The sequence below is a fragment of the Sapajus apella genome, unplaced genomic scaffold, assembly GCF_009761245.1.
Source record: "Sapajus apella isolate SASKATOON/1434 unplaced genomic scaffold, GSC_monkey_1.0 scaffold53, whole genome shotgun sequence".
In the NCBI taxonomy this organism is placed as follows: domain Eukaryota; kingdom Metazoa; phylum Chordata; class Mammalia; order Primates; family Cebidae; genus Sapajus; species Sapajus apella.
This window is the reverse complement of record NW_022436993.1, coordinates 9,056,247-9,083,190: the sequence shown is the minus strand read 5'-3', so window position 1 is coordinate 9,083,190 and position 26,944 is coordinate 9,056,247. Positions and strand designations below refer to the sequence as shown.

Below are 26,944 nucleotides of genomic sequence, written 5' to 3'. Positions count from 1 at the left end.
AGGGATCATATTTGAAATCATAAGAGTGAAGAGAGAGCCTAGAAAAAAGTATTAATCTTAGGAGAAAAGGGAACATAAAATGGAACTATAAGGATAGTCAACATTGAAGGGACAAGCAAAAAGAGGTGGATGAGGTTTTTATTAGTATTTACTTGTAAAACAGAGAGATAAGAAGGAGAAATTTCTGAAACAGGACTGAAGCACAGTGCAACACAACGTTAGATTATGTGGAGTGCTCAGATGTAAGGCGGAATTGTGGGTTCCTGTCCCCCTGCCCCCCAGAGTCCAGAATGTCCACACCATATATGTATTTCCCTAGAATATGGGTGATTTTTAGAACATTTAAAAAAATTCTGATGCCTTTTGTGTTCCTGGTCTCTGGTCCTTTCACTCTACATTCTCCAATTATTTTTGTGTCTTGTGGTTACACTGCAGAAATTAAAATAGTTGAAAAAGAATTTTAACATGCCCTTAAGAAATCAAATATAAAGGAATGTACAACATCACACAATTTCCATAATATTCACCTTCATAAGATTTGTAATTAATGTGTCTGTGTGATCTCCACTTCAATATATTGTTCATTCTGAATATGCATCCTGAAATCATGTGTTTCACCTGTAAAAGTCAGTTATGATGAACTGGCAGGTGAATTCTTGTGCTACAGGAGAGCGAACACTGTGCTTAACAGCAGGATATTTGAGCGCTAGTTTCTTACACCACCTTTCTTTATTTTCTCACATATATCCCATAACTTCCTTGGGTTGAAGTTTTGTGATTTATAAACAGTAACATCCAATGTCCTCTCAACTTTTAAAAATCTGTATTTCTTAATTTATCTCAAGAAGCACTTACTAGCAGCCGTGTGCTATAAACAAACAAAACAAACAAAAACAAGCAGGTGATAATAATGGGTAAGCATTTTATTTTCATAGAGCAGTTCTAATAATTGGGCCTGAAATTTTGAGTATGTTTTAGTGTTCACCATTATGTTCTAAATTACATGAATGTGATTAGGTGAGTATAGGAATTACCACAGGCCATTTTTATGCGACTTATAACTTTATCATGGTTCCCTCTCCCCTCCTATTTATTTTCCTGGCCTTTATATTTTACAAATGTCTTTCAGGAGATAGCATGACCATAAAGGCTTAAATTTTGTAAATATAGCATACAGGGAGCGATAATCATCTATGGTTAGCTAGATACGGAAGCAATGCAGTTATTCAAGTTAAATATTTTCTAAAGTCACTCCCCTGAAAGAATAAATTAACTGCCTGAGGAGTAATTTGTTAGAGTTGCAGATAGTTACCAATAGTATCCAGTTAGAAGAAGCAAATCTGGGAACGGAAGAATATCGAAAAAAAGAATGTTTCCAGTGATGGACTTCCTTATTACCACTGCTTGATCTCTAATAGACAATACCAAGGAATACTTCTCTTCCTGGACAGAATGTTGGCATTCCCAATGAATGAAGCTTTTTGTTTCCTTTGGATTGCCTGTGTTTTCACTTCTGCACTGGGTCGGCAAGGAACAGAAAGCTTTCAGTGTGACAATGGAGTCTTCTTGCCTCCTGACTGTGTTTGTGACTTCACAGACCAGTGTGGGGACAACAGTGATGAACAGCACTGTAAGTGACATTCTCCTTTTTCCAGTTTTAGTTCCCTGTACATCTTGAAAGCAGGGCTTCTGAGAAGTCTGGGAGATTTGGCTAGATACCTGGCTCTGTATGAATTTTATTTTATATGCCTTTAGTGTAGATCAGAAACTAAGATATATTGTTTACTAAAGAGACAAGTCCGTATATAAAAATTAACAAATCATGAAGATTTTAACCTGATGGAATATGTTTTCAGTCAGTTTTCACTGATTATGAAGTACTAAACAAAAATGTAGTTTTTATGTTACGTGAATGAAACAAAATTCAAAAGAACTTCTTAATGCCGCTGTAAAATGCTGTGGTGGAAATGAACAGGTTAAGTGTGAATTTAATGTGGAAATATTTGAAATGAATACTAAATTGGATGGGTAGATTTTATGTTCATTGACAGATCACTGCTGCCAGGTGTGTTGGTGCCAACTGCACATGGAATACAGCTCTGGCTTTTGTCCTTTGATTTCAGAGTAGTAGGAGGGCACAAGCTTTGGAGAATGCGAGACCTAGATTTATGTCCTGGGCGAGTCATCTGGGACCCAAATCTTGTGTGATTTGGAACCTTTATTTTATTATAAGAGGTCTTGAGATGAGATAAAGTAACTCTCACAGGTGGGAAAATGCCCCATGGCATACTGGGAGAACACTGATAAACGAAGAAGTTTACGAAGGGAAAACGTGGGAAACGACACACACATTCCTGTCATTTCTACTGCAGTATGAAGTCTTGAGGGCACACTCTCTTTCAGCAATGGAGACTAGTGTCATTCTTACACACAATCGCCCTTCAAAAACCACATTTTCATAAAATTACCAGGGGCTCATTGCTGGTTCATAGTAGCTATTGGTGCAATTAATTATCCAGAGGCACGAATTCTATTATTATAGGTCACTTAACTCAAACATATATCTTCTTCTTTTTTATTCAGATAAAATATCAATTCATGTTTACAGAGTTCATTCTCTTCTGCTAAAATGAGGTTCTATGTATTTGATTTTGCCATTGTTTGCCTTCCATTTATATATTCAGTTGCTATTACATTAAAACAAGAAAAGTGATTACTGAAAACTTTTTTCTCTGTAGAATGAAACAGGCTAATAATATTTTTCTCTTAGTTTCGGATAGCTGTCGTGCTGTTACTACTCAGTAACCATTCAATACCAAGTGCAGCCAAGGGCAAGGATTCATTTGTATTTGTCCAATTTCCCTAGAGATGCTAACTGTAGGCTTATTGCCCCTTGCTCTGGCCCGTCTGGAAGAGCCCTCACTATTCCTTGATGAGCAGCAAAGAGGAACGACTTGGCTGGTTTGACAAGCAGTGTCAACTCCCTTCCATTATTAATCTATATGAAGCCTCCTTCAGTACCCTGGCTGTGATAACATGCATGGTCCTGCTTCAGAGAAAAGGTTAATGTGAAGAATTGGAAAGCCGCTGAGTAGGAAAGGTCTTGGCTGCATGAAAAATTCTAATAACTTACAGCCTTGGAAAGAAGTGAAGGCATATATCTATCAAATAAACAGATTTCATTTTAAACGTTACATGGAGAGGTTACCTTTTGGCCTTCTTGCTTTTCATTTTGATTTCTGAGAAATTTCTACTTTTGCATTTTATTTAAAATGTGGGTGAGAATCTGCAGATAAAAATTGAGAATCACTTTAAAGCATGAATTTCTTTTGTATATCATGCTAGAAGAAAAATATTATGAAGAAATAACAATAGCTAAGCAATTTCACTCATGGAAACTTGTGATACTAAACTTATAGATTAGATCTTTTTTTTTTTTTAACTAACTTTGTAAGGATTTACAGTAGCCACATTAAAAAAAAAATCAGTGTCCCCTTTAACATCCAACTTGTGTGACCTTTAAAGAAACAGATTAATATGTCAACTTTTCTGAATAAAGTTGGCATAGTTGAAGTTAAATTTCTGATGCATCTGGTGTGTTAATACATTTGCGAAAATAAGTTATTGGACAGCGACTCAAAATGTCAGCCACCATGGATTTGGGAGTCAAAGTCCCTGGCAATTTCCAACTGTTGGAAGAACTTGAAGAAGGCCAGAAAGGAGTAGGAGGTGGCACAATTCGCTGGGGTCTAGAAGATGATGAAGACATGGTATTTACAAGATGGACAGGGATGATAATTGAGCCTCTAAGAACAATTTATGAAAACCAAATATACAGCCTTAAAATAGCATGTGGGCCTAAATACCCAGACACACCCCCTTTGTAAGATTTGTAACAAAAATTAATACGAATGGGCTTAATAGTTCTAATGGAGTGGTGGACCCAAGGGCCATGTCAATACTAGCAAAATGGCAGAATTCATATAGCATCAAAGTTGTCATGCAAGTACTTTGGCACCTAATGATGTCTAAAGAAGATGTGAAATTCCGTCAGCCACCTGAAGGACAGTGTTACAACAATTAATCAAAAAGAAAAACCACAAGCCCTTCCCCTTTCCCCCATTCAATTTAAGTAGTCTTCATTTTCTGCAGTAGTAAATTTTCTAGATACACCTTGTAAAGCTCAAAGTACTTGAAAGGAACCTCCCATTCAAAGGAAATTTATCTTTTCAGATGGAGGCTTGCTCTGTCACCCAGGCCGGAGTGCAGTGGTGCAATCTCAGCTCACTGTAACCTCTGCCTCCCCAGTTAAAGTGATTCTCCTGCCTCAGCCTCCCAGCCTACAGCCATGTGCCACCACACCCAGCTAATTTTTGTATTTTTAGTAAAGAAGGATTTTCACCATATGGGCCAGGCTAGTCTTCAACTCCTGAACTTGTGATCCATCCACGTTGGCCTCACAAAGCGCTAGGATTACAGGTATGAGCCACTACACCCAGCTGGAAATTTATCTTAAGATATTGTAAATGATACTGATTTTTTTGTCCATTTGAATTATATAAGTTGTGCTGTAATAAATCATCTTGTCAAGTGTAACCACTGTCCACATAGTTGAACTTCTGGGATCAAGAAAGTCTACTTAAATTGATTCCTATTGTAAGTGTTGGGGCACATCTAACTCAGCTGTGAGAAGACACATCACACAATCACCTTGCTGCTGATTACACGGTCTGGAGTCTCTGTCTTCTTCCCTCCCCCTCCCCCACCTCCCACTCCCCCTGCAACAACAGCCCTCTAACCTGGGGGGCTTGTTAGAGTAGATGCGAAGGTTTCAGGTCCCAGCGTGTGGGACTACTGCTGGGTGTGTGGGGTGCTTTGCCTGCACCCCTGGTTTCTTTAAGTCTTAAATGATGCCCCTTCCAAACCATCATCCTGTCCCCAGGGTCCTCTACTCCTGCCCTTTGCCGAAGCATAGGTTGCAACCCCTCCACTCCTCTCTGAGATTAGCCTTCTGTGAGGAATTCAGAGCTTTCCCCATATCTTCTCTCTTCCCCACCTTTATTGAGGGGTGCTGCTTTTTCTGTCCTCCTCCTCAAAATCCTTTTTGCACCATCGCCACCCAGCAACTTCCATGATACTTCCTTGCTTTGGCCAGAAGCCTTCAGGCAAGGTCGGAAAACCTCCCTTGTTTAGTTTTGCCACTGTACTTTTTCACTCTCCATCAGCCTGGGAAATGAAATTGCGTCCTCAGCCCTGCCACCCTCTGCTGTCATTGGCTCATCCATTGTTTTCAGCTAAGATTTTGATAAGGTGAAAAGAACAGTCACCAGGGTTACTCAGACCTGCCAGCTCTCAGAGTCCTTGGTGGTTGGACTTGGAGAAAGATCACATGAAGACACTTGTAAGCACACATGATCCCTCTTAATTGTTTTACTTTCTAGTAATTGCTTTTGCTTTTAAAAATTGAGGAAGTTTTAAACAGGGCTTTTATTTGGTCATCTTTGCAATCCATTGGGGTTTAGTTTGGAATCTGACAACTGGACCAAAAACAACCTTGAATCCGATGCGTGCCTTGGTTTTGGTGCTGCTCCCTTATTTCTGCATTCTGCGGCACTTGTTGTCTTTCATCTATTTTTGGTAAAAAACCGTTGTAACAGATAGGAGATTATATCTCATTGTAGTTGTAATTTAGATTTTCATAATAATTAGTAATACTGAGAGTTTTTTTATGTACCTATTGAATATTTGTGTATGTCTTCTTTTGAGAAATGTCTCCTCGGATCTTTTGTCCACTTTTAAATCAGGTTATTTACTTGCTATGACGTTGCTTCTGCCCTTTATATACTCTGAATGTCAACCATTATCAGATGCGTGGTTTACAAATGTTTTCTATCATTTTGTGGATTTTCGTCTTTAAATTGCTAATTGTCATCTCTGCTGTGCAGAAGCCTTTTAGTTTGATGCGGTCCTATTTGTCTGATTTGTTTTTGTTGCCTGGGCTTTTGGGGATATAGCCAAAAAATTATTGCCCATACCAATGTCGTGGAACTTTCCTCCATCTTTACTTTTACAGGTAGAAGTTTTATAGTTTAAAGCCTATGAGTTAGGTCTTTAATCCATTTCAAGTTGGTTATTTTACATGGTGAGATATAAGGGTCCAATTTTCTTTGTCTGAATATGGATGTCCAGTTTTTCTAACACCATTTACTGAGGAAACTCTCCTTTCTCCATTGTGTGTTTCTGTCACTTTTGTCAAAATCAGTTGACTACAAATATGTGATTTGATACACAATACAGGAAGAGAAAAGAAAATGCTGCATGTTCTTACTTATAAATGGGAGCTAAACATTGAGTGTATATGGACAAAAAGAGGGGAACAACAGACAGTGGGGACTACTTAAGAGTGGAGGGAGAGAAGAGGGTGAGGATTGAAAAACCACCGATTGAGTACTATTCTTATTACCTGGGTGGCAAAATAATCTACACCAAACTCTCATGACACAATTTACCTATATAACAAACTTGCACATGTACCCTTGAACCTAAAATTAAAGTTAAAAGAAAAATGTTGCTTTATTTCAGGGTTTTCTAGCTTGTTCTTTTGGTCTGTATGTCTATTTTTGTTCTTCTATTTTTATGTTTTGATTAGAGTTGCTTTATAGTATATTTTGAAACCAAATAATGTAGTGCCTCCAGCTTTGTTCTTTTTGCTCAAGATTGTTTTGACTAGTTGGACTCTTTTGTGATTTCATATGAATTTAAAATTTTTTTCTATTTTTGTGAAAATTACATTGAGATTTTGATAGGGATTGCGTTAATTCTGTAGATTGCTCTGAGTACTGTGGACATTTTAACAATATTAATTTTTTAAATCTGGGAACATGGAATACCTTTTCATATATTTGTGTTTCCTTCAGCTTAATTCTCAGTGTTTTATAGTTTTCAGTATGCAGATCGTTCACCTTGTTAATTAGATTTATACCTAAGTTTTTGCTTTGTATGTTGCTGTTGTAAATGGGATTGTTTTCACAATTTTTTGGATAGTTTCTTATTAGTATATAGAAAAACTATTGATTTTTGTATGCTGCTTTTTATCCTTTAATATTACTGAATTTTTTATTGGCTTTAACAGTTTTTTGTTGAGTTTTTTGGGTTTCTACATGTAAGATGATGTATCTGCAAACGGGGACAGTTTTACCTCTTTCTTTCTGATCTGAATGCCTTTTATTTCTTTCTCTTGCCTAAAGGCTCTGGCTAGGACTTCCTGTATGAAGCTGAAAATAAATGGTGAGAATGGGTATTTTTGTTTTGTCCCTGATGTTACAAAAAAAGTTTTCAAGTTTTCACTGTGAAGTATGATGTTTGCCACATGTTGGCCATATGGCTTTTCTTGTATTCTCCCTATATGTAATCTGTTGAAATATTTTATTATAAAAGGATTTTGAATGTTTCAAATGCTTTCTCTAAGTGTGTTGAGAAGATTATATGGTTTTTGTCCTTCATTATGTTAATGTGGTGTATCACATTATTTGATTGGCATATGTTGAGCCATACATACATTCCTGAGCTAAATCCCACTTGATCATACTGAATGATTTTTTAATGTGTTGCTGAACTCAGTTTGCCAATATTTTGTTGAAAATTTTTGTATCTGTGTTCATCAGGAATATTGGCTTGTAATTTTTATCCTTTAAATGCCCTTATCGGCTTTATTATCAGGGTAATGCTGGTCTCATAAAATGGGTTTTTACCTGTTCAGTCATTCTGTGTCTTTTGATGTTCAATACATTTGCATTCAAGATAATTATTGATAGGTAATTAAGTATATTTGTTAGTTGCTGGCACCATCAAGGTGACAGCAGATTCAGTGTCTGGTGCCTTCTTCTTGGTCTGCAGATGGCTGCCTTCTTATTAAGACCTCACATTGCACAAAGACAGATCACCTCTCCTGTGGCTCTTCTTGAGAGGGCAGTAATCCAGTCATGGAGGCACCACCCTCATGACCTCATAACTTCCCAAAGACCCCACCTCCAAATACTATCACATTGGCAAGTAGGGCTTTAAATATGAATTGTAGGGGAAACACGCATTCAGTTTATATTACAACATAATTATCTATGCAAGAAATCTAAAAATAAATATGTAGAACCTATCTGAAGAAAATCAGAAAAAATACAGATGTACAGAAAAAAGACTCATGACAAGACTATGCCTCTTAATGGGATGTTTCAATGCTGGAAATAGGTCCATTTTCATGGAATCAATTTAATTATATTCTAGTACAAAATCTAACAAGGATAAATTTTGGAACCTGAGAAAGTATCTTGCAAGTTTATGTAGAAAAATGAGAGATAAATAGGTAGAAAAAGGGAGAAGGTAAAGAGAAAAGTTTCATTAATAGGAGTAATAGTGTAGCATATAAACTACACTAAAAATATGAAAGTTTATAATTAGAAAAGAATATGATTGTTAGAAATATTAAGCATATCTGTAATGTGTTTCACAAATAGAGTTGGCATTCCAAATTAGTTGGGAAAGCAAAATGGCTAATAATAATTTCAGTTGATTTGTATACATACTTACTATATGCCAAGCACTGTTAAATAATCTCCATCCAGTGTCTTGTTTAATCTTTACCAAAGACAAAAATAGTAGGAATAGTAGTTCTATTTTTGTTCCTATTTTACAGCTTGAGGAAATGTGTCTTAGACTAGGTAAAATAAAATGCCAGAGGGCACAGAGCTGTTCCATGGAGGAGCTGGAATTCACAAACAATTCTATCTGATCCTGAAACCGCCAATACTAACCACCATACCATGCCGTTCTTATTACATACAATAAATGAGTATCGGGCAATTTCATGAAATACATTTCTTATCTGCTCCAGATAACAAACGTTTCTAAAGATAAAATGTTGAATATTAACAATGAAGCCATAGTTTTTATTGCCCCTAATAATCAGCTTTGAAAAGTCAAGGCAAGTTTTTCTTTCTTTTTTTTCTTTTTTTTTTTTGATATGTAGTAGATTTTCAAAATATGTTTTTTGAATATTGATGTTGAATAAGTATTGGGATGGGAAAGACCTTTGTTAAGTGTTAAATGAAAGACGAAAACTTTAAAAGTCAGTAAATTAGAATGTATAAATTAAAAGTTTCAGTATATCGAAACATCGCAAGTAAAATGAAGGAGGGAAAATGTCTGCAGTATAGCAGACCAATAATTCTTTTCCAGGTCAATAAATCAAAGATACATTTTTCTTCCATAGAAATACAGGTAAAAGTCTTGAAAACAACTTACACATACACAAAGAGAAATGACCACATATGATGAAGTTATCAATTTCACTATTAGTTGTAAATCACAATTGAAAACAAAAAGCTACCAATATTTTTAAAATAAAATAAATATGAAAAATAAAAAAGCATGTTCATTGTCGGGAAGCGTATAGGAAGGTGGATACTATTGCAGGCAAGAGAATTATAAACCCTACCTTTTTTGTTTAGTATTTTTATAATATGAAAGAGGATTTTAAAAGTGTTCATGCCCTCTAACTGGTAATTTCACATTTGGAAATTTATTCTAAGAAACAAAATGAGCTCATGAAAAAAGTCTCCTCAAAATATCGTTTAATATGGTAGAAATGGGAAGTCATCTAATTTTATGATATTAGGTTAATATTTAAATAAGTTATGATGCATCGATAATATGGACATCTGTGCATCCATCTGTCATAATTTTTAATGCTATTTAAAAATGAGAAAATGCTGATGATATATTGTTATGGAAAAACCATGATTACCCATCAATATATTTATTGCACTTAAAGATATAGTATGGTACTGCCCATAAAATATGAGACAGAATTATCTCTACATGTTGGGCTTATGTACCACTTTTATTTTTGGTATATCTTTATGGTTCCAACTTTTCTAAAACAGCATCTATTGTTTTTGGGGTTTTGTTTTGTTATTTTTTGACGGAGTCTTGCTCTGTTGCCCAGGCTGGAATGCAGTGGCATGCCCTTGGCTCACTGCAGTCTCTGTTTCCTGGTTCAAGTGATTCTCCTGCCTCAACCTCCTGAGTAGCTGGGACTTCAGGTGCATGTCACTACACCCAGCTAAAGTTGTTTTTTATTTTTATTTTTATTTTTTGAGTAGAGACAGGGTTTCACTGTGTTGGCCAGGCTGGTCTTGAACTTTTGACCTTAAGTGATCTCCCACTACGGCCTCCCAAAGTGTGGGGATTATAAACATGAGGCACCATGCTGGCCTCTACATCTATTGTTTTTATAATAAGGGTAAAATTATATTTTAAAATGATCTAGTAAACAGCCTTCCTATTAGAAATTGTGTTTATTCTAGAAATGAGAGCAAGAAAATATTAGGAATATATGCCATGTAACAGGATTCCCTTTCTTTTTCATTTCTATGTTTTTCCTCAAAATAATGAAAGAGGTTTTGTTTTCCTTTCTTTGTTGTTGCAGATGTTATTTTATTTCTTTATTTTGAGACAGAGTCTCGCTCTGTTGCCCAGGCTGGAATGCAGTGGTGGGGTCTCAGCTCACTGCAACCTCTGCCTCCCCGGTTCATGTGATTCTCCTGCCTCAGACTCCCATGTATCTGGGAATACAGGTGCCTGCCACCATACCCAGCTAATTTTTGTATTTTTAGTAGAGACAGGATTTCAATAAGTTGGCTAGGCTGGTCTCGAACTCCTGACCTCATGATCCACTCACCTCAGCCTCCCAAAGTGTTGGGATTACAGCATGAGCCACCATGCCCAGCCAAATGTTATTTTTTAATCAGGAAATTGAGAATTTGCTAGTAAAATAAAATATTAAAGTTATATTAGCAAAGGCAGTCAATATCAGCATGAAAAGTGTTTAAATCCATGTATTGTCCAGTCCTATTCATCTTCAGAGTCTGGCACTTTTCCTTCCCCATCACAACTGCCCATCTGGGTGTCAATCTTTTTATTTTGTTTTGTCCAGGCTCTCTTTTGTGTGATTGTGTGTATGTGCGTGCATGTGTGTGTACCCACCAGTATCCACCGATGCTTCTTTGGTGAGCCTTCTGCCCCATGCGGTTGTTTTTATGGAAGTACCTCATCTTACAGCAGTAAGAGGAGCTCATATGGATCCTCTGTGCTGGTGTTTCTTTGAAAGCAACAACTTGTCTGCAAGTTTGAGCTCAGCTTCCATCACACTCCCTGACGCCGGCCTAGAAGTTGCTTAACCATCACATGAGGTGAACACAGTTTTTTTTTGATGTGGTTTCTGGAAACCAGGACCTTTTTTCTCTCTCTGGTCTCTTCCCCAATCAACCCCCTGCAAAGTCATGCCCATCTTTCCTGCCCTCTTCTCAGACCCCTTATCCTTCCTTGGCTGGCCTCCCAGGGATGGGGTCTTCTCACTCTCCTATTATGGTTTTCCGACTCTAGTTCTGTGGAGTTAAGCCTATGCCCTCCATCATTCAGACATTTTAGCTATTGAAGGACCAATTCTTAGTCAAAATTGGACAGTCTATTTTTCCTTGTGTTTCATTTATAATGGTTGTAACTTTCCTAGCGGCAATGACCAGAGGGAGGTCACAGGGCAAAAGATAAAGAAAAAAGAAAAACACCATTTTTAAGACTTCAAGACTTGTCAGCAAAGTTTTCTACATTGAAGATCCTAGAGTGTCAAAGCAGCTTGTATGATGTGCTGCAGCACTCTTCACAATATCAAAGACATGAAATCAGCCTAAATGCCCATCAGTGATAGACTGGATAAAGAAATGTGGTTACACCATGAAATACCATGCAGCCATAAAAAGGAATCAGATCATGTCCTTTACAGGGACATGGATAGAACTGGAAGCTGTTATCCTCAGCAAACTAACACAGTAACAGAAAACAAAATGCTGTAGGTTCTCACTTATAAGTGGGGCCTGAACAATGAGATCCCATGGGCACAGAGAAGGGAACGACACACACTGGGGCCTGTTGTTAGGTTGGGGGGGGTCATCAGGAGGGAGAGCATCAGGAAGAATAGCTAATGGATGCTGGGCTTAATACCTAGGTGATGGGATGATGTGTGTAGCAAGCCACCATGGCACATGTTTACCTGCATTACCAAACCTGCACATCCTACACGTGTTGCCTTGAACTTAAAACTTGAAAATTAAAAAAAATATATTGCATTACAGTAGAATTGGATATATAAACAATACAATTGAGAAACCAGAAATAAATCCTTACATTTATGGTCAGACAACAAGAATAACACATTGAACTCCTTGTTGAAACTTTTACTGATGTAGATTCTGAGAATTTTCCAGTGAGCAAGGTATAGCATATGAAATTTACAAGTATTTACTTGTAACTAATGATTCAATGGTATGAGTATTTATTAGGAATTTCTTCATTTATTTTAGTTAAAATAAAAATACCTCCTAAAGCTTTTTATTTTTTCTATGCTCCCTTTTTTCCTTCCTTCAATGCTATTTTATTACTCAATGCTTTTAATTATTTCTGTGTTACCTTTTCTCTTTCCTTCAGTGCTATCTTTCTTCCAAGAGAGCTGATTTTAATCTTGGTCCCATAGATGGACTTCAGAGAAACCTTGAACTGGGTATGCCTTTTATTTTTCTTTTGGGACATAGGTCTGTTAGATTCCTTCTGTTATTTTGAAAACAGTCTTCATAAAATACTTTTCATGCCAGATAACACCATTAGGAACTTTTCACTCTTGTCAATTGTTGTATGACTCAGATGCTGGTGTACACAGTGGTGTAACAGAAATCATTTTCTTTAATATATTTTGGTGCCTATAATTGCTTCCTAGTTGTAGACTGTTTTGTGTCATAACGGTCAATGGAATTATAAAAGAAAAGATGAACCGTAAGTAATGGGGATTGGTCTTTCATCTCTGGGTATGATGTACAAAACTGGCAGTACTTCCCGCCTGTGAAAACATGAAAGCATTGAACTGAGGAAGTGTTCTCAGCATATGCTGAAATTGGCTGCACAGTGACTTTCTCCTAGGGAAAAACTAAAACTTTACTGACATTTTATTTTGAGCCATCTTATATGGTTTCTTATCACAATTCCAATAAAATATGCCTTATAACGATTGGGGCAAATTTAGTGGGGTCGTGTACCTTGAACAGTGTCATGTGACCTGGAATCCAGTGCATGCCTTGGTTTTGGTGCTGCTGCTGCTTCTCAGGACCCTCGGCAGGGATTAAAAAAGAACCCGGTGTGCACAGCAGATCCCTGAAATTGGCGGGCTTGACCTCCTGGCAAATTGCTGCGTCTTTTCCCTTTCTGTTCAGTACCACTAAATGCAGAAATGTGGATGCGTGCAGAAATGTGGATGCCTACAGAAATAAAAGCAATTCATTGTGTACTAAGTTTTATTTTTAATTTAGTATTTGTATAAAACCACCTTTTGAAGCAGCAACTATCAAGTCTGAAAAGCAATTGATGTTTCCATTAATCTTTTTCTGGGGGAAAACCTTAGTTCTGAGGATTTAACAGCTGGCAAGTGAAGTTTGTGTTTCTTTCTCCTAGGGAGAAACTAAGACTTTACTGGAATTTTATTTTGACCTATCTTATAAGGTTTCTTATCACAATTCCAATAAAAGATGCCTTATAACAATTAGGGCAAATTTGGTGGGGTCAGGTACCCTAGTGAGATTTTAATTAAAAAAAGAAAATTTCTGTATGAAATGATACCATTCTTCCAGAGTTGCAAACAGTTTGTCTGGTATTTTAAGGAGGTCATGAAAATGAAAAATAGTATCCCCATTAGTTCAGGAAATGTATCTAGTTCTCCCACTTCTAGAATACTGATTGGCACTTAGAGTCAATAAATATTACATAGACTGGCTGATATTACTGGTTTACTGATTGACTGAGTGAATGGAGGAATATTTAGTCGCATTGTTTTCTTTCACCATGGAATGAGATAAAATTACTCAGTCTTACAATGTAGTCTCCTCCTATGTTGTGGCTCAAGTGTGCACATTGATATCACATAAGAGTAGTATTCAGTTTGTGAGCTCCCTTTGAAGATTTCAAAGACACCTGGCAACATCAAGTGGTGACTTTTTTCCTCCAAAGCAAAATGTCTTCTGAACCCATATCTGTACAAAGATAGAACTCCTGCCATGCTGGTCATCCCATGTACACTTTTCTGCTTACAAGCAAAAAGGTTTGTAAACAAACATTATTTCTTCGTTTACACATTGACATTGTAGGCTTAGCTAGGAATTCTTAGAGAAGGCTGGCATTCTGTTGCGAATGCTATCAAATTTATGAAGGCAGAGTCCTTGAATCTCAGCTTTTAAATAAGTTTCCATCAGAGAAATATGAATAGAATATAATGTTCTCTACTAGCCAGAAATAATTGTGACTTTCCACTGGGTAAGTCTTGAAATGCTTGATTGAATTTGGAAAAGAGATTTTACTTGTTTTGAGAGAGATTGAAAACCTATTTGGGGAAAAAAAATGTCAGGAGTTCATTTGTTCATGAATTAGCTTAATGAAAAATTTGTCCATGCAAGATATTAAACTTTCTATTTAGGGCCCTGTATTTGTCCTTATAGAAACTACTGAAAAGTCATTACATCTCTGGCCAAACTGCTTCTCTGGAATAGAGAATTATTTGTAAACAGCCTTATGACGCTTATAATATTTGAGTGAATACTGCTGTAAGCTGTAGTGAATGCTATACCTTGTTAATATTTCTGCAAATATCATCAGACACCTGCAAATACTGAAGACCTCCTTTGAAGGCTACTCCTAAGGCAATAATAAAGTTGAAACGCAGTCTGGTAATACTTTTCTCATTTATAGAGATACCAGTGATGACACAGTTCTCGCCAAAGATGTTCTCAAGACCTTAGGATAGAGGCAACTACATATGAAAAGAATCCAACTGAAGAATCCAGTTGGATAATTCTGGTGTGAGCTCTAGCAGTACTCATTCAATTCCCTTAATATACCTTTGTGACTTAGGGTTTTTCTGTTTCTATGTCAAGGAAAATGTTAACATTAGTTCAATGTAAATGATCACAAAGATATCCTTAATAAAAACTAATTAATACTTTTAAATCCAAGCCAAATAATAGCAGTCTTTCACTTACATTTCCTCTTGAGAATTCTGAAATTTTCCTTTTATTTAACTGGAATATTTTAGATTCATTTCATTCTTTTCAGGAACTGGCCACTAATTTTTACATTAGTTGAGAGTAAAGGAAATCATTCTTTATGAAAATATGTTTATATGTTATCTAAATGAAGGAAATGATTTTCCAGAACAATGCAATGAATTGTATGTAAAATTTTGTGACAATGTAATACATTGTATTAGCCCATTTTGTGTTGCTGTCATAGAATCCTTCAGACTAGGTAATTTGTACAGAAAAAAGGTTCATCTGCAGGCTGTAGAAGCAGGGGACCAGCATCTGCTTGGCTTTTTGTGAGGAAGCTTTTGCTCATGGCAGAAGGCAATGGGGGAGTAGGTGTGTCACATTGTGAGACAGGAAGCAAGGGAGGGGAGGAGGTGCAAGGCTCCTTTATACCACCAGCTCTCTTGTGAACAAACAGTGAGAACTCACTCATTTCCATGGGGAGGGCACCAAGCCATTCATAGGGGATCCACCTTCCTGACCCAAACACCTCCCACCAAGCTCCACCTCTAATATTGGGGATCACATTTCAACATGAGATTTGGAGTGGTCACACATCCAACCCATATCACGTAGCTTTCCTCAGAAAGGGATAAAACACACTCACAAACTTGGAAAAGAAGGAAACCTCAACATAATAAAAGCCATGTATGAGAAACCACAGCTAACATCACACTTGATGGTAAAAGACTGAAAGCCTTTCCTTTAAGATCAGGAACAATACAGGAATGCCCATTTTTTATCATTGCTATTCGGCATAGTTCTGAAAGTTTTAGACCATGTAATTAGGCAAGAAAAATTTTGAGGCATTCGAATTGGAAAGGAAGAAGTAAAACTATCTCTATTCATAGACAACATGATCTTACATGAAGATTCCATTTTTTTTTTAAAAAAAAAAAAACCTGTTAGAACTAGTTGAAAAACTCAGTGAAGTTGCAGGATACAAAACAAACACACAAAACTGAATTGCATTTTAATACAATAACGATGAACAGTCTAAAAATGAAATGAATAAACCAATTTCACTTACAGTAGCATCAAGAAGAATAACATACTGACGAGTAAACTAGACTAAGGGGACAAAAATTTTACGTATTGAAAACTGTCAGTGTTGAAAGACATTTAAAAAGATACAAATAAATGGAAAAGATATTCTGTGTCCATAGATTGCAAGATTTAATATTGTTAAGATTTCAGTACTACCCAAAGCAATCTACAGATTCAGTGCAATCTCAGTCAAAATTTCAATAATTTTTCTTTTGTAAAGGTAGTAAAATTTATCCTAAAATTCATGTGGAATCTCAGTGGATCTCAAATAACAACAACAACAAAATCTGGCAAAAGAAAAAAGTAAGAAGTCTAACACTTCCTGATTTCAAACTTCATTAAAAAGCTACAGTACCTAAGAGTGTGTTATTGGCATAAAAACAGACATATAGACCGTGGAATAGAATAGAAAGCCCAGAAATAAACCTTCAAATATATGGTCAGGTCAGTTTTGAGAGGGAACCCAAGACCAATGGGGAAAGGACAGTCTTTTTAACAAAGGTAATGGGAAAATTGGGTAACCACAAGTAAAATAATTGGAGTTGGACCCTTACCTTACACTATATACTACAAGTTATCTCAAAATGGTTTAAAGATCTAAATATAAGAGCTAAAGCTGTGAAACTTTTAGTAACGTAGGAGAAAAGCTTCATAATATTAGATGTGGCAAAGATTTATTCAATGACACCAACAGCACAGGCAACAAAAGAAAACAGATACATTTACTTCATTGAAATTAAAAACTATTCATCAAAGGACAGTATCAACGGGTGAAAATGCAATCCATGGAGTGGTAGAAAATATATGCAAATCATATATCTGATAAACGATTGCTGTCAGAATATAAAATGAACTACAACTCAACAACAATGACAAAAAGACAAATAACCTGATTAAAAAATGAACAAAGACCTTGAATAGATATTTCTCAAAAAAGATATATAAATGTCCCGAGATACCACTTCACACCCATTGGGATGGGTATTATAACCATCTAAAACATCTCCTACAAAATGACATACTTACGAAGATTTGCAGAAATTGGAACACTTGTGCTTTTCTGGTGGGAATGTAAAATTTTGTAGCCACTTTGGAAAACGGATGGCAATTCCTCAAAATATTAGAAATAGAATGACCATATGATATAGCAATTTCACTTCTTGGTATGTTCCCAAAAGAAACCAAAGAACAGGTATTTTTAGACCCATGTTCACAGCAACATTATTCACAACAGTCAAAAGCTGAAAACCACCCAAATGTCCATTGATAGATGAATAGATAAAATTTTATATGCTACAACGTGAATCAACCTTGAAGATATTATGCTAAGTGAAATAAGCAACTCACACACACAAAAAAACATGCACTGCATGATTCCTCTTATATGAGTTACCTACAGTACTCAAATCCATAAAGACAGAAGGTAGAATTTTGGTTGCCAGGGGTTAGTAGGGAGAAATGGAAAGGTGGTGTTAATGGGTACAGTTTCCATTTTGCAAGATGAAAAGACTTCTGGAGATAGATGGTGGTGATGGCTGCTTAAGAATGTCAATACACTGAATACCACAGAACTATACACTTAAAAATGGTTAAAATGGGCTGGGCACAGTGGCTCATGCCTGTAATTCCAACACTTTGGGAGGCTGAGGCTGGTAAATTGCTTGAACCCAGGAGTTCGAGATCAGCCTGAGCAACATGGTGAAATGCCATCTTTACAAAATGCAGAAAATTAGCTGGGTTTGGTGCTGTGTAGGTGTAATTCTTTAGTGATTCTTTAATGAAAGAGTCTAGTGACAGTATGGAAGCCAACTCAGGAGATAATTGTGGCTTCCAATCAGTCTTCCAATCCTCCCTCTTTGACTACAGTATATCTGAGCTTTGGGATTATAAAACTGAAAACAAAGCAATACATTGCACAAGTTCAAAACAAACACACACCTGTGGTGGTGTGCACTCAGCTACTCTGTAGGCTGAGATGGGAGGATCAGTTGAGCTTGGGGAGGTCAAGGCCTCAGTGGTCCTTGATTGTACTACCACACTCCAGCCTAGGTGACAGAGCAAGATCCTGTCTCAAAAAAAAAAAAAAAAAAAAAAAAGATTGTTATATGATGTATATTTTACCACAATAATGATAAAAAAAGAGTAGGACTCTGTGATGGGAAGACTACAACTAGATTGCAGCTGTGCCTCATAGAACTTGTAGGAGAAAGAGAAATGTACATTATTAATATGGACCCAGGGCAAATTTTGAAACAAGTGTGTTTTCTGTCTCATCTCTTCCCTTCCTAGATTTTTCCTAATTCTTACGTTGTGTTCTGTCTTCTAAGAACATTATGTTTTCTGTTCTTGTGTCAGTTTGCTGAGAATGATGGTTTCCAATTTCATTTCTATCCCTGCAAAGGACATGAATTCATCCTTTTTATGGCTGCATAGTATTCCATGGTGTGTATGTTCCACATTTTCTTTATCCAGCCTATCATTGTTTGGTGTTTGGGTTGGTTCCAAGTCTTTGCTGTTGTGAACAGTGCTGCAATAAATGTATGTGTGCATGTGTCTTTATAATAGATGGGTTTATAATCCTTTGGGTATATACCCAATAATGGAATTGCCGCATGTTCTCACTCATAAGTGGGTGTTAAGCAATGAGAACACATGGACACGGGGAGGGGAACACCACACACTGGGGCCTGGGGGATGGGGACCTAGGGAAGGAATAGCAGTGGGTGAGGGGATTGGGGAGGAATAGCATTAGGAGAAATACCTAATGTAGCTGACGGGGCGATCGATGCAGCAGACCACCACCATGGCACACGTATACCTATGTAACCTACATGATCTGCACATGTACCCCAGAACTTAAAGTGTAATAAATACATTTTTTAAAAATGCCTGAAGTACAATTAAAATACATACATATATATATATATATATATATATGCATATATATATATATATATAACATATTGATTAAAAAGAAAGAACATTATGTTGTGGTGCTTTACCCAGACCATACTTTCCAGAGTTAATCCTGAGTTCTGGGTTATCTGAGTTTCTTCACCATTATGATAGTGAAAACTTTATCCTATTCGTTCCTCCTTTTTCAAAAGCATGCCCCAAGCTGACTGTCACTTTGGCATGCTATTTAACATTTATCTTTCCGTTATCATGCTAAAGATCAAAACAATGAGGAATTCTTTAGTAATTATTTAATGAGATAATCTAACAGTATGGAAGCCAACTCAGGAGTTAATTGTGACTTCCAAGCGACCTTCCAGTCCTCCCTTTCTGACTGCAGTACATCTGACCTTTGGGATTATGAAATTGAAAACAAAGCGATAAGTTGCACAAGTTCAAAAAGTCCAGGAACTTGGATTCCACTGATAAGTTCCTGCATAGCAGTCCTAATTGTTCATTATATTGTCCAACTGTGGCATTACTACTTCACAGTATTTAGTGATGGCTGTAATCTACACGGTGACAGATTTTATTACAGCAGACAGTTTCAGATTTGAATGTGGACGTGTGGCATATGAAGTTAAAAGGTAAACCAGCTACAATTCAAGAAAAATTATTCAAATTGTTTAAAATGTGCAATTCTCTATTGGGGAAAATGAGTATTTAGAAAATTTTCTGATGTATTTTTGAGTCATCTGGCAGTTATAAGTTCAGGATTTCTTTTTTTTTGGTAAGAATTAATTGAATATGTGTGCTCATTAGATTCATTTTATAACCAAAAAAACCCCTGTTGAGACTATTTAGAAGAAAAAATGTTTTATTTAGCTATTTTTTCTAGTTCGAACACTCCAAAATTATTATCTTGTGAATTAAAAAAAAAAACATTGCAGACAGACATCAACTAAGTAATTGTATTGCAGCTAAATTTCTTGGTATTTAAAAAATGTTTGACTGCCTGTGTGAGAATGTGTGTACCTTTCCTACACATAATTGCTGAAATATGGTGATAAAATAATTTAGAATATTTTATAATCATAGATCATTGTAAAAATTGTGGAGAACTAAAACAAACTTGAAAATAGATACATATTTATGGCAATACGTGTATAGCTAATTGAATTTCATATACACACAAACACATATACAAGTGACTATATAATTTAGTTCCTTTTTTTTGTTCATCTAGACTCCCTGGATAACTAGGAGTCTATAAGATAATAATTTGGATATTCCAGCTGTCTTAAATATTTCAAAGGCCTTATAGAAACTGTATATTTAATCATAGCATGTCTCATAGACTAATAAAATTTATTTGCTTTTGAAGAGAATGACATCAACTCTATCTGGAAATACTGTACTTGTTTCCTTAGGCTAAGTAGGAGTTCTGTTAGAGCTTTAATTATAGGTCAGCAATAAAAATGGGACAGTGGATTAATAATTATGCCTTAGAGGAAAGCTTTAAGAGCTGTGGTTTTGTAGTAAAAAAGACCTATATGTTCCATTCCCAACACCAGCACTCACTAGCTCGTCTATCTTGAGCAAATTACTTAATATCTACAAGACACCATCTAAGTTTTCTCATCTTTAAAATGGAAGAACAGGCCTGCTTCACGAGATCATTATAAGAAATAAGTTACTTCAAATAACATACAACAATTACCTTACCTCAGTAAATTGTAGCAATAAGGAGCTTTGTTATTGTTATACAATTCATCTGATCAGCAAAATCTTTTAAAATATGGGATCTAGGAATAAAATTAATAAAAATAGGCCATGGCGATGAAGCAGGCTTCATGGCATGTAATTGGCTGAATCCACAGATGCTGAATCTGCAGACATGCAAGCTTCATTACCAATGGCCTGTTTGATTGATTTTACTCCTAGATCCCTTACTTTGAAAGATTTTGCCAACCAGTGGTATTCTGTAATAATAGCAAGATTCCTCATTGCTGCAATTTATTGAGGTAATTATTTTGTGATAGGATGAAATGAAAATTATGTTCTTTTGACTGGGTTGCCAAGCACTGCTTAATTATTAAGCAGCATGTTTGCTCCAGCTACAGCTAGTGCCACTAGTCAGGAAATGAAGAAACTTGTCAGAGTGATGCAGGCGTGCAAGTGAGCCCTGAAATTAGGGCTTAGCCTGGGAGGTTTCTTGAATTCTCCCAGGAAAGAATTTACTAAAAGAAGTTCCATAGTCATGGTTGCAACGCTTTGGATATATAGTCAATTGTTTAACAATGATTAAAATCATGGTCAAGGCCTTCTTCTGTGCCTTGACCATGATTTCAAGGTCAATGCAATTCAAAGCTACTTTCTACTGCAATAGAGTTTTGTTTAAGCAATTAAAAAAAAAGACTGTGGAAATCTCAAAGCCACGTGGCTGTGGTGATGGACCAGAGAGTATAAAATCTCCACTGTTTTTTAAAGTTTGTTCTTTCTACTGTCTCCAAGTTCACTGTCATAATCTTATAACTGAACAGTTCTAAGATTTGTTAGGCAACTCTGAGTCAAGCTGAAAAGAGAATTAGAGTTAAAGAAATAAGGAGAATATATTTTGCTTTTTTTTGCCAGTATGGAATATGTTATTCTTCATTAAAGGGTAAAAAAAGGGGGAAAGGAGAACAAAGCATTATGTAATGTATTTTGGCTACAACAAAAGTATTAAACATGAATTGTGGAAATTAAACAAAATTCAGGCTGGGTGCAGTGGCTCATGCCTGTAGTCCCAGCACTTTGGGAGGCTGAGGCAGGTGGATCACTTGAGGTCAGGAGTTCAAGACCAGCCTGGCCAACATGGCAAAACCCTCTCTCTACTTAAAAAAAAAAAAAAAAAAAAAAAAATATATTTGCTGCGCATGGCAGCATGCCCCTGTAATTCTAGCTACTCTTGAGGCTGAGACAGGAGAATCACTTGAACCCGGGCAATGGAGGTCGCATCCAGCTGAGATCACACCACTGTGCTCAAGCCTGGGTGGTGACAGAATGAGACTCTATCTCAAAAAAAAAAAACCTCAAAGGTGAGCTGGTGGTGTTAAACATCAGTGTTTTATTTTATTGAATTGTAGCTGCTTCAGGCAGAGCAGGGCTGACTCATAGGTAGTGCACCTGGGGCAATGCTTTTGGGGCATTGGCAGCTGTAGTTATACCCATTGTTACTTACATGCAAAGTAAGGAGCAGGTTAATGCAAATTGAGGGCAGGCCATTTAGAAATCTGTAGAAAGGGAGTGGTCATTGCCATGGCATTTGCAAACTGTCATTGCCATGGCATTTGCAAACTGTCATGGCACTGGTGGGAGTGTCTTATGCTAATGAACAATGAGAGCATCTAGGGATTGCTTTTGTAGCCATCTGTTGGTTTCTGCCAGCTTCTTCACTGCATCCTGACTGGACCAGTTCCTATTTTGGTCAGCAGGGTTGTGACCAGAAGACAAGTCCTACCATTCTCCTACCTCAAAAGGACCATCTTTACAGTTGTTGAGGACTACAACCTGGGGAGGGACCATTTGTGGTTGAGATAATCTATTTTTAAAATGTGACATTCATAGACATTGGATAATAGAATAAAGCCCTACATGGGTAGATATTGTGAACAACCATGTGCTCGAATTCTTCTGTTTCTCCCTAGCCTCTTCGATCACCCAGAGAAAGAGTCAGAAATGTCTTTGTTGTGATTGAAAACACTAAACTTTCCTCAAACACTGAGATTCAACCATGGGGTACAGTACTTAATTTCAGGAGTATGTCTCAGCCACCGACGGTTGAGTTTCCATCAGAGGAACCCCTGAGATTTGATCTGCTCAAACCTGACATTCTGATATGTCTTCATGACATAAAGATGGAGGTTGAGTTTTAAGATGTAACCTAAATTATAATTCCTTATATGTTATGGTACCTAAGGATCGTAAAGTAGAATGGTTCCTTGCTATCCATGGATAGCAAGTCTGTGATATAAAATTATGTATTTGCATATAACCTATGCATATGTTCCTGTATACTCAAAGTCACCTCTAGACAATTTATAATACCTCAGATAATACAAATATTAAAACTATGTAAATAGTTGGTATACTGTATTGTTTAAGAAATAACAAGAAAAAAATCTGTATGTGTTTAGTACAGATGCAGTTTTTTTTTCCCAAATATTTTTGACCTGCCATTCATTTAATCCACAGATAAGGAACCCATAGGGAAGGCCAACTGATTTTTTTTTTTTTTTTTTTTTTTTTGTTAGAGTGTTTTCCTGGGTTGCCCGGGCTGGTGCGGAGTGGCACGATCTCTGCTCACTCCTGCCTCAGACTCCTAAGTAGCTGGGATTACAGGCATGCGTCAGTATGCCCAGCTAATTTTTGTATTTTTAGTACAGACAGGGTTTCATCATGTTGGTCAGGCTGGTCTCGAACTGCTGACCTTGTGATCCACCTACCTTGGCCTCCCGAAGTGCTGGGAATACAGGCTTGAGCCACTGCGCCCGGCCCCAACTGGATTTTCATACGTATTGTATCGTAGATCTTCATAGCAATTGCTTGAGAGACACAGAACAGGATGTTATTGTCCTAGTTTTGCAAGTAAAGAAAAGGCTTGCTATGGTTCAGTAGTTAAGCTAAGAAACTCAGTTAATGAGAATCAAAATCAGGATTAGGTTCTCGGTCTTCTGACCCTGTGTCGTGTGGCATTCTTTCTATTTGAACACACTGTTTTTTGTTGTGGTAACTTATTAGAATATTGGATGCATAAAAACCTTTGCATTAATCAAGTAGACTTTGACTTGTAAGGAATAATTTGTATGTTAACATATGTGCGTCATTTTTTGCTAAACTTTATTTTTCTACTATTGTCTTATTTTTTAAAAAGCCAAGCACAGTTGTGAAAACCAATCCCTCTTCTCTCTCTTCTTAGGCTCGGATTATGAAAGATGTGATTTTGAGGATGGGCTCTGTAGTATGGCTCAAAATCAGAGTCTGCAGCCTAGCTGGACAAAGAGAAATGGGATGACTGGCCTGTCTCTTCCATTTTATGATCACAATGGTGATAAGTCTGGTAAATACTTTAAATTTATTTTCTCTCCTCTCTCCCTTCCTCTTTTCCTTCCCTCCTTCCTTCTTCATTCTTTCCTGTCTCCCTTTATTCCCCCCCCCCCCCCCCGCAATGTTTAATTAGGGAAGTGGAATCTTGTCTGATATTTACATATTAGTAGTTAAAACGTCTAATTTTATGCATTCTTTAACCAGTTTCAACATATTTATGATTTTAAAATATCACATTGGATTCTCATAATTGGGTTCCTGGGATTACAATAGGCCTATTTAGATAATTAGGATTTTCCAGTTTTTCTTACTCTTTATGGAAATTATAAAATGTAAATGGGACAATATACCTCGATTATTTAGACAGTCAAATTTATTTTATTTTGACTCGACTAGTTTCAGCTCTGTCTAGTACCACTTGTTTAAATCAAGTTGACTAGAAAGCTCTACTGAAGTGCTCTCTAGCACTTTGAGGTAACTCTGGAGCCAGAAATTTCTTTGTTTATTAACTAATGAACTCCGTTTATTCAACATTGGGTACCGGGTGTTGAAGATGCATCAGGGAACAAAAATGAACTCCATGCCTGCCTTTGTCTGATGGGTTTACACATGCTAGGAAAAGAAGTAACACATTTCCTGGCATAACTAGAAGCTAGGTATTTTTATAAGTGATACTTCTCTTAAATAAATTCAATTAAATGTTAAAATATGGTTATTGCCTGGAGGTAATTTGAAATAAGCAAATGTTCAAGCATTGAATATTAGTTTGGCAATGCTTTCATAAATATTACACATGTGGATTAGACTCCCTGGTCTGTCCCTCCCTAGCTGTAAAATCTTAAGAAATTAATTTTTCAGTCTTAGTTTTTACAACTTTAAGAAGGGGAAATAATGATGCTAAATATTTAGGATAGTTATTCTAAGAAGTACATGAGAAATTGTTGATAGAGCTTATTATAGAAAACCTGGCACTCAAAGTAGATGTTAAGTCCATTTCTGAATAATTCTGGTGTGCTAATGTTACCTCTATATTGGTAAAATAGAGTTTCTTATTTCGTTTGGCTTTGATGTCAAAAAATACTTTTGTTTAGAATTCGTAACAATATTTAGGAATCAGCCGGTTTTATTACCGAAAAGGGACCAACCTCACAAATAATAACAACCACTAACTACAATAAAGGAAACTTTCATTACAGATTTAGTTATGTTAGATGGTGATATTGAATCTTGCTCACAACCTAAAGGCCATTGCTTATCTGATTCCGTATGTCTCTCGTTTAGGATCTCTTCTCTGTTCTTTCTTTTACTCAAAAGGTTTTTCACAGTACAAAGGTTTTTACTCTAGATTTTTGTCTGTGATTCTTACTGAATTCCTCGTTTGCCTCCTTACCGTGGAATTAAATAACTTCAGAAGACACTGTGCTTCCCAACTTTCTTCTCTCTCTCTTAACTTTCTGACATTTTCCCTCATTTTTTCATGCATATTTTTGATTGCCTAGTCAAGAGGTAAAATGGGGGCAATTCACATCAAAGCTGAGATCTTGTATAGGCAGACACCATAGAACAGTATCATCTGGGTTGACTTAACATCTCTGGAGTCAGACTAGATGGCTTTGAAGCCTACTCCTGCCAATCAGCTAGTTTTGTAGTCTCAGTTTCCTCATCTATAAAACAGAGATAATAATAACGCAAGCTGCATAGAAAAAAGAGACAAAATATTGCCTGGCATAACTAACTGAAGGCTGGTAACTTTGCTAATAGTCATGCATCTCTTACAAGTATAATTAAATGTTAACTTGTAAAAGTATTCTCTAGCAATAATTTTAAGTAAGCAAGTATTCTGGTTGTAGATATTAGCTGTTGGAAAACATTTATAGAAAAATGGTCTTTGAATCCTATCTTTATTCAAAAATTCTTATTTCGTAAGTATTAGCCAATTTTTTAATTAACTTACTCTTGACGTAATCTGCCAGTGCTCCAAAATTATATTTTTCATTATTTTTCATCATGTAATCAGTGCCTTGAGTGGCAAGTCTGAGAATCAGTTGGAACATTAAAAACATCACTGTTGTCAATATTTGAAATCTAGTAAAGCTCCGGGAAGGAATCATTAAAATGTACTGATTTTTTAAAAGAATGTAAAAAATAGATAAAGTAGTGTCACTACAACAAAATCAAATACATCTTCATAAGGATAGAAAAACTACTTTTAAAGATGGGAATACGAATATGAAAGTTTTAAATAATTCTGGAGTTCAGTTGATACTCAAGGTAATAAAGGGATTTTTAAATGTATAATTCGCTTTAAGTCTATCAAAGATTAAAAAATAATTTATTTGAAAAGTTAACATTTCCCATTATGCCACAGATTATTATTTTCTAATTTGGGCATTTAAAATCAGTTTTAAATGGGGATATTAGAGCTTTTGTGATTCCAATCAATTGTTACATCTCAAATTCAAATATTATGAAACATGTACACTATTAAACAGCATCTTATATTTTTATTTTCTTCTATAGTGTTCACATATATTGTGTTTATAATCTCTACATAATATAAACCCTACAAATCAATATTATCATATTTGCTTTAGAGAACATTAAAAAGAAATTAAGAAGAAAATATCGTTTTATCATATTTGTTATTTTCAGTACTCTTTATTTCTTCTACCTGACTTTGTCTGTGGTATCGTTTGTCTTCCCCTTGAAGAAATTCCTTTAGTATTTCTTGTAGTGCAGTT

The 26,944-nt window shown here is 36.2% G+C and overlaps 1 protein-coding gene and 1 pseudogene across 1 annotated transcript in view; both read left to right on the top strand.

Annotated features, from left to right (window-relative positions):
• Positions 1–636: 636 nt before the first annotated feature.
• MALRD1 (MAM and LDL receptor class A domain containing 1) overlaps positions 637–26,944 on the top strand; it is a 576,163-nt gene continuing 549,855 nt past the window's right edge. The window contains exons 1-3 of the mRNA XM_032244079.1: positions 637–648; positions 1,330–1,630; positions 24,076–24,216. Of these exons, the coding sequence (XP_032099970.1) occupies positions 637–648; positions 1,330–1,630; positions 24,076–24,216 (454 nt within the window). The remainder of the gene's footprint in view (positions 649–1,329; positions 1,631–24,075; positions 24,217–26,944) is intronic.
• On the top strand, positions 3,642–4,166 carry LOC116527126 (annotated as a pseudogene).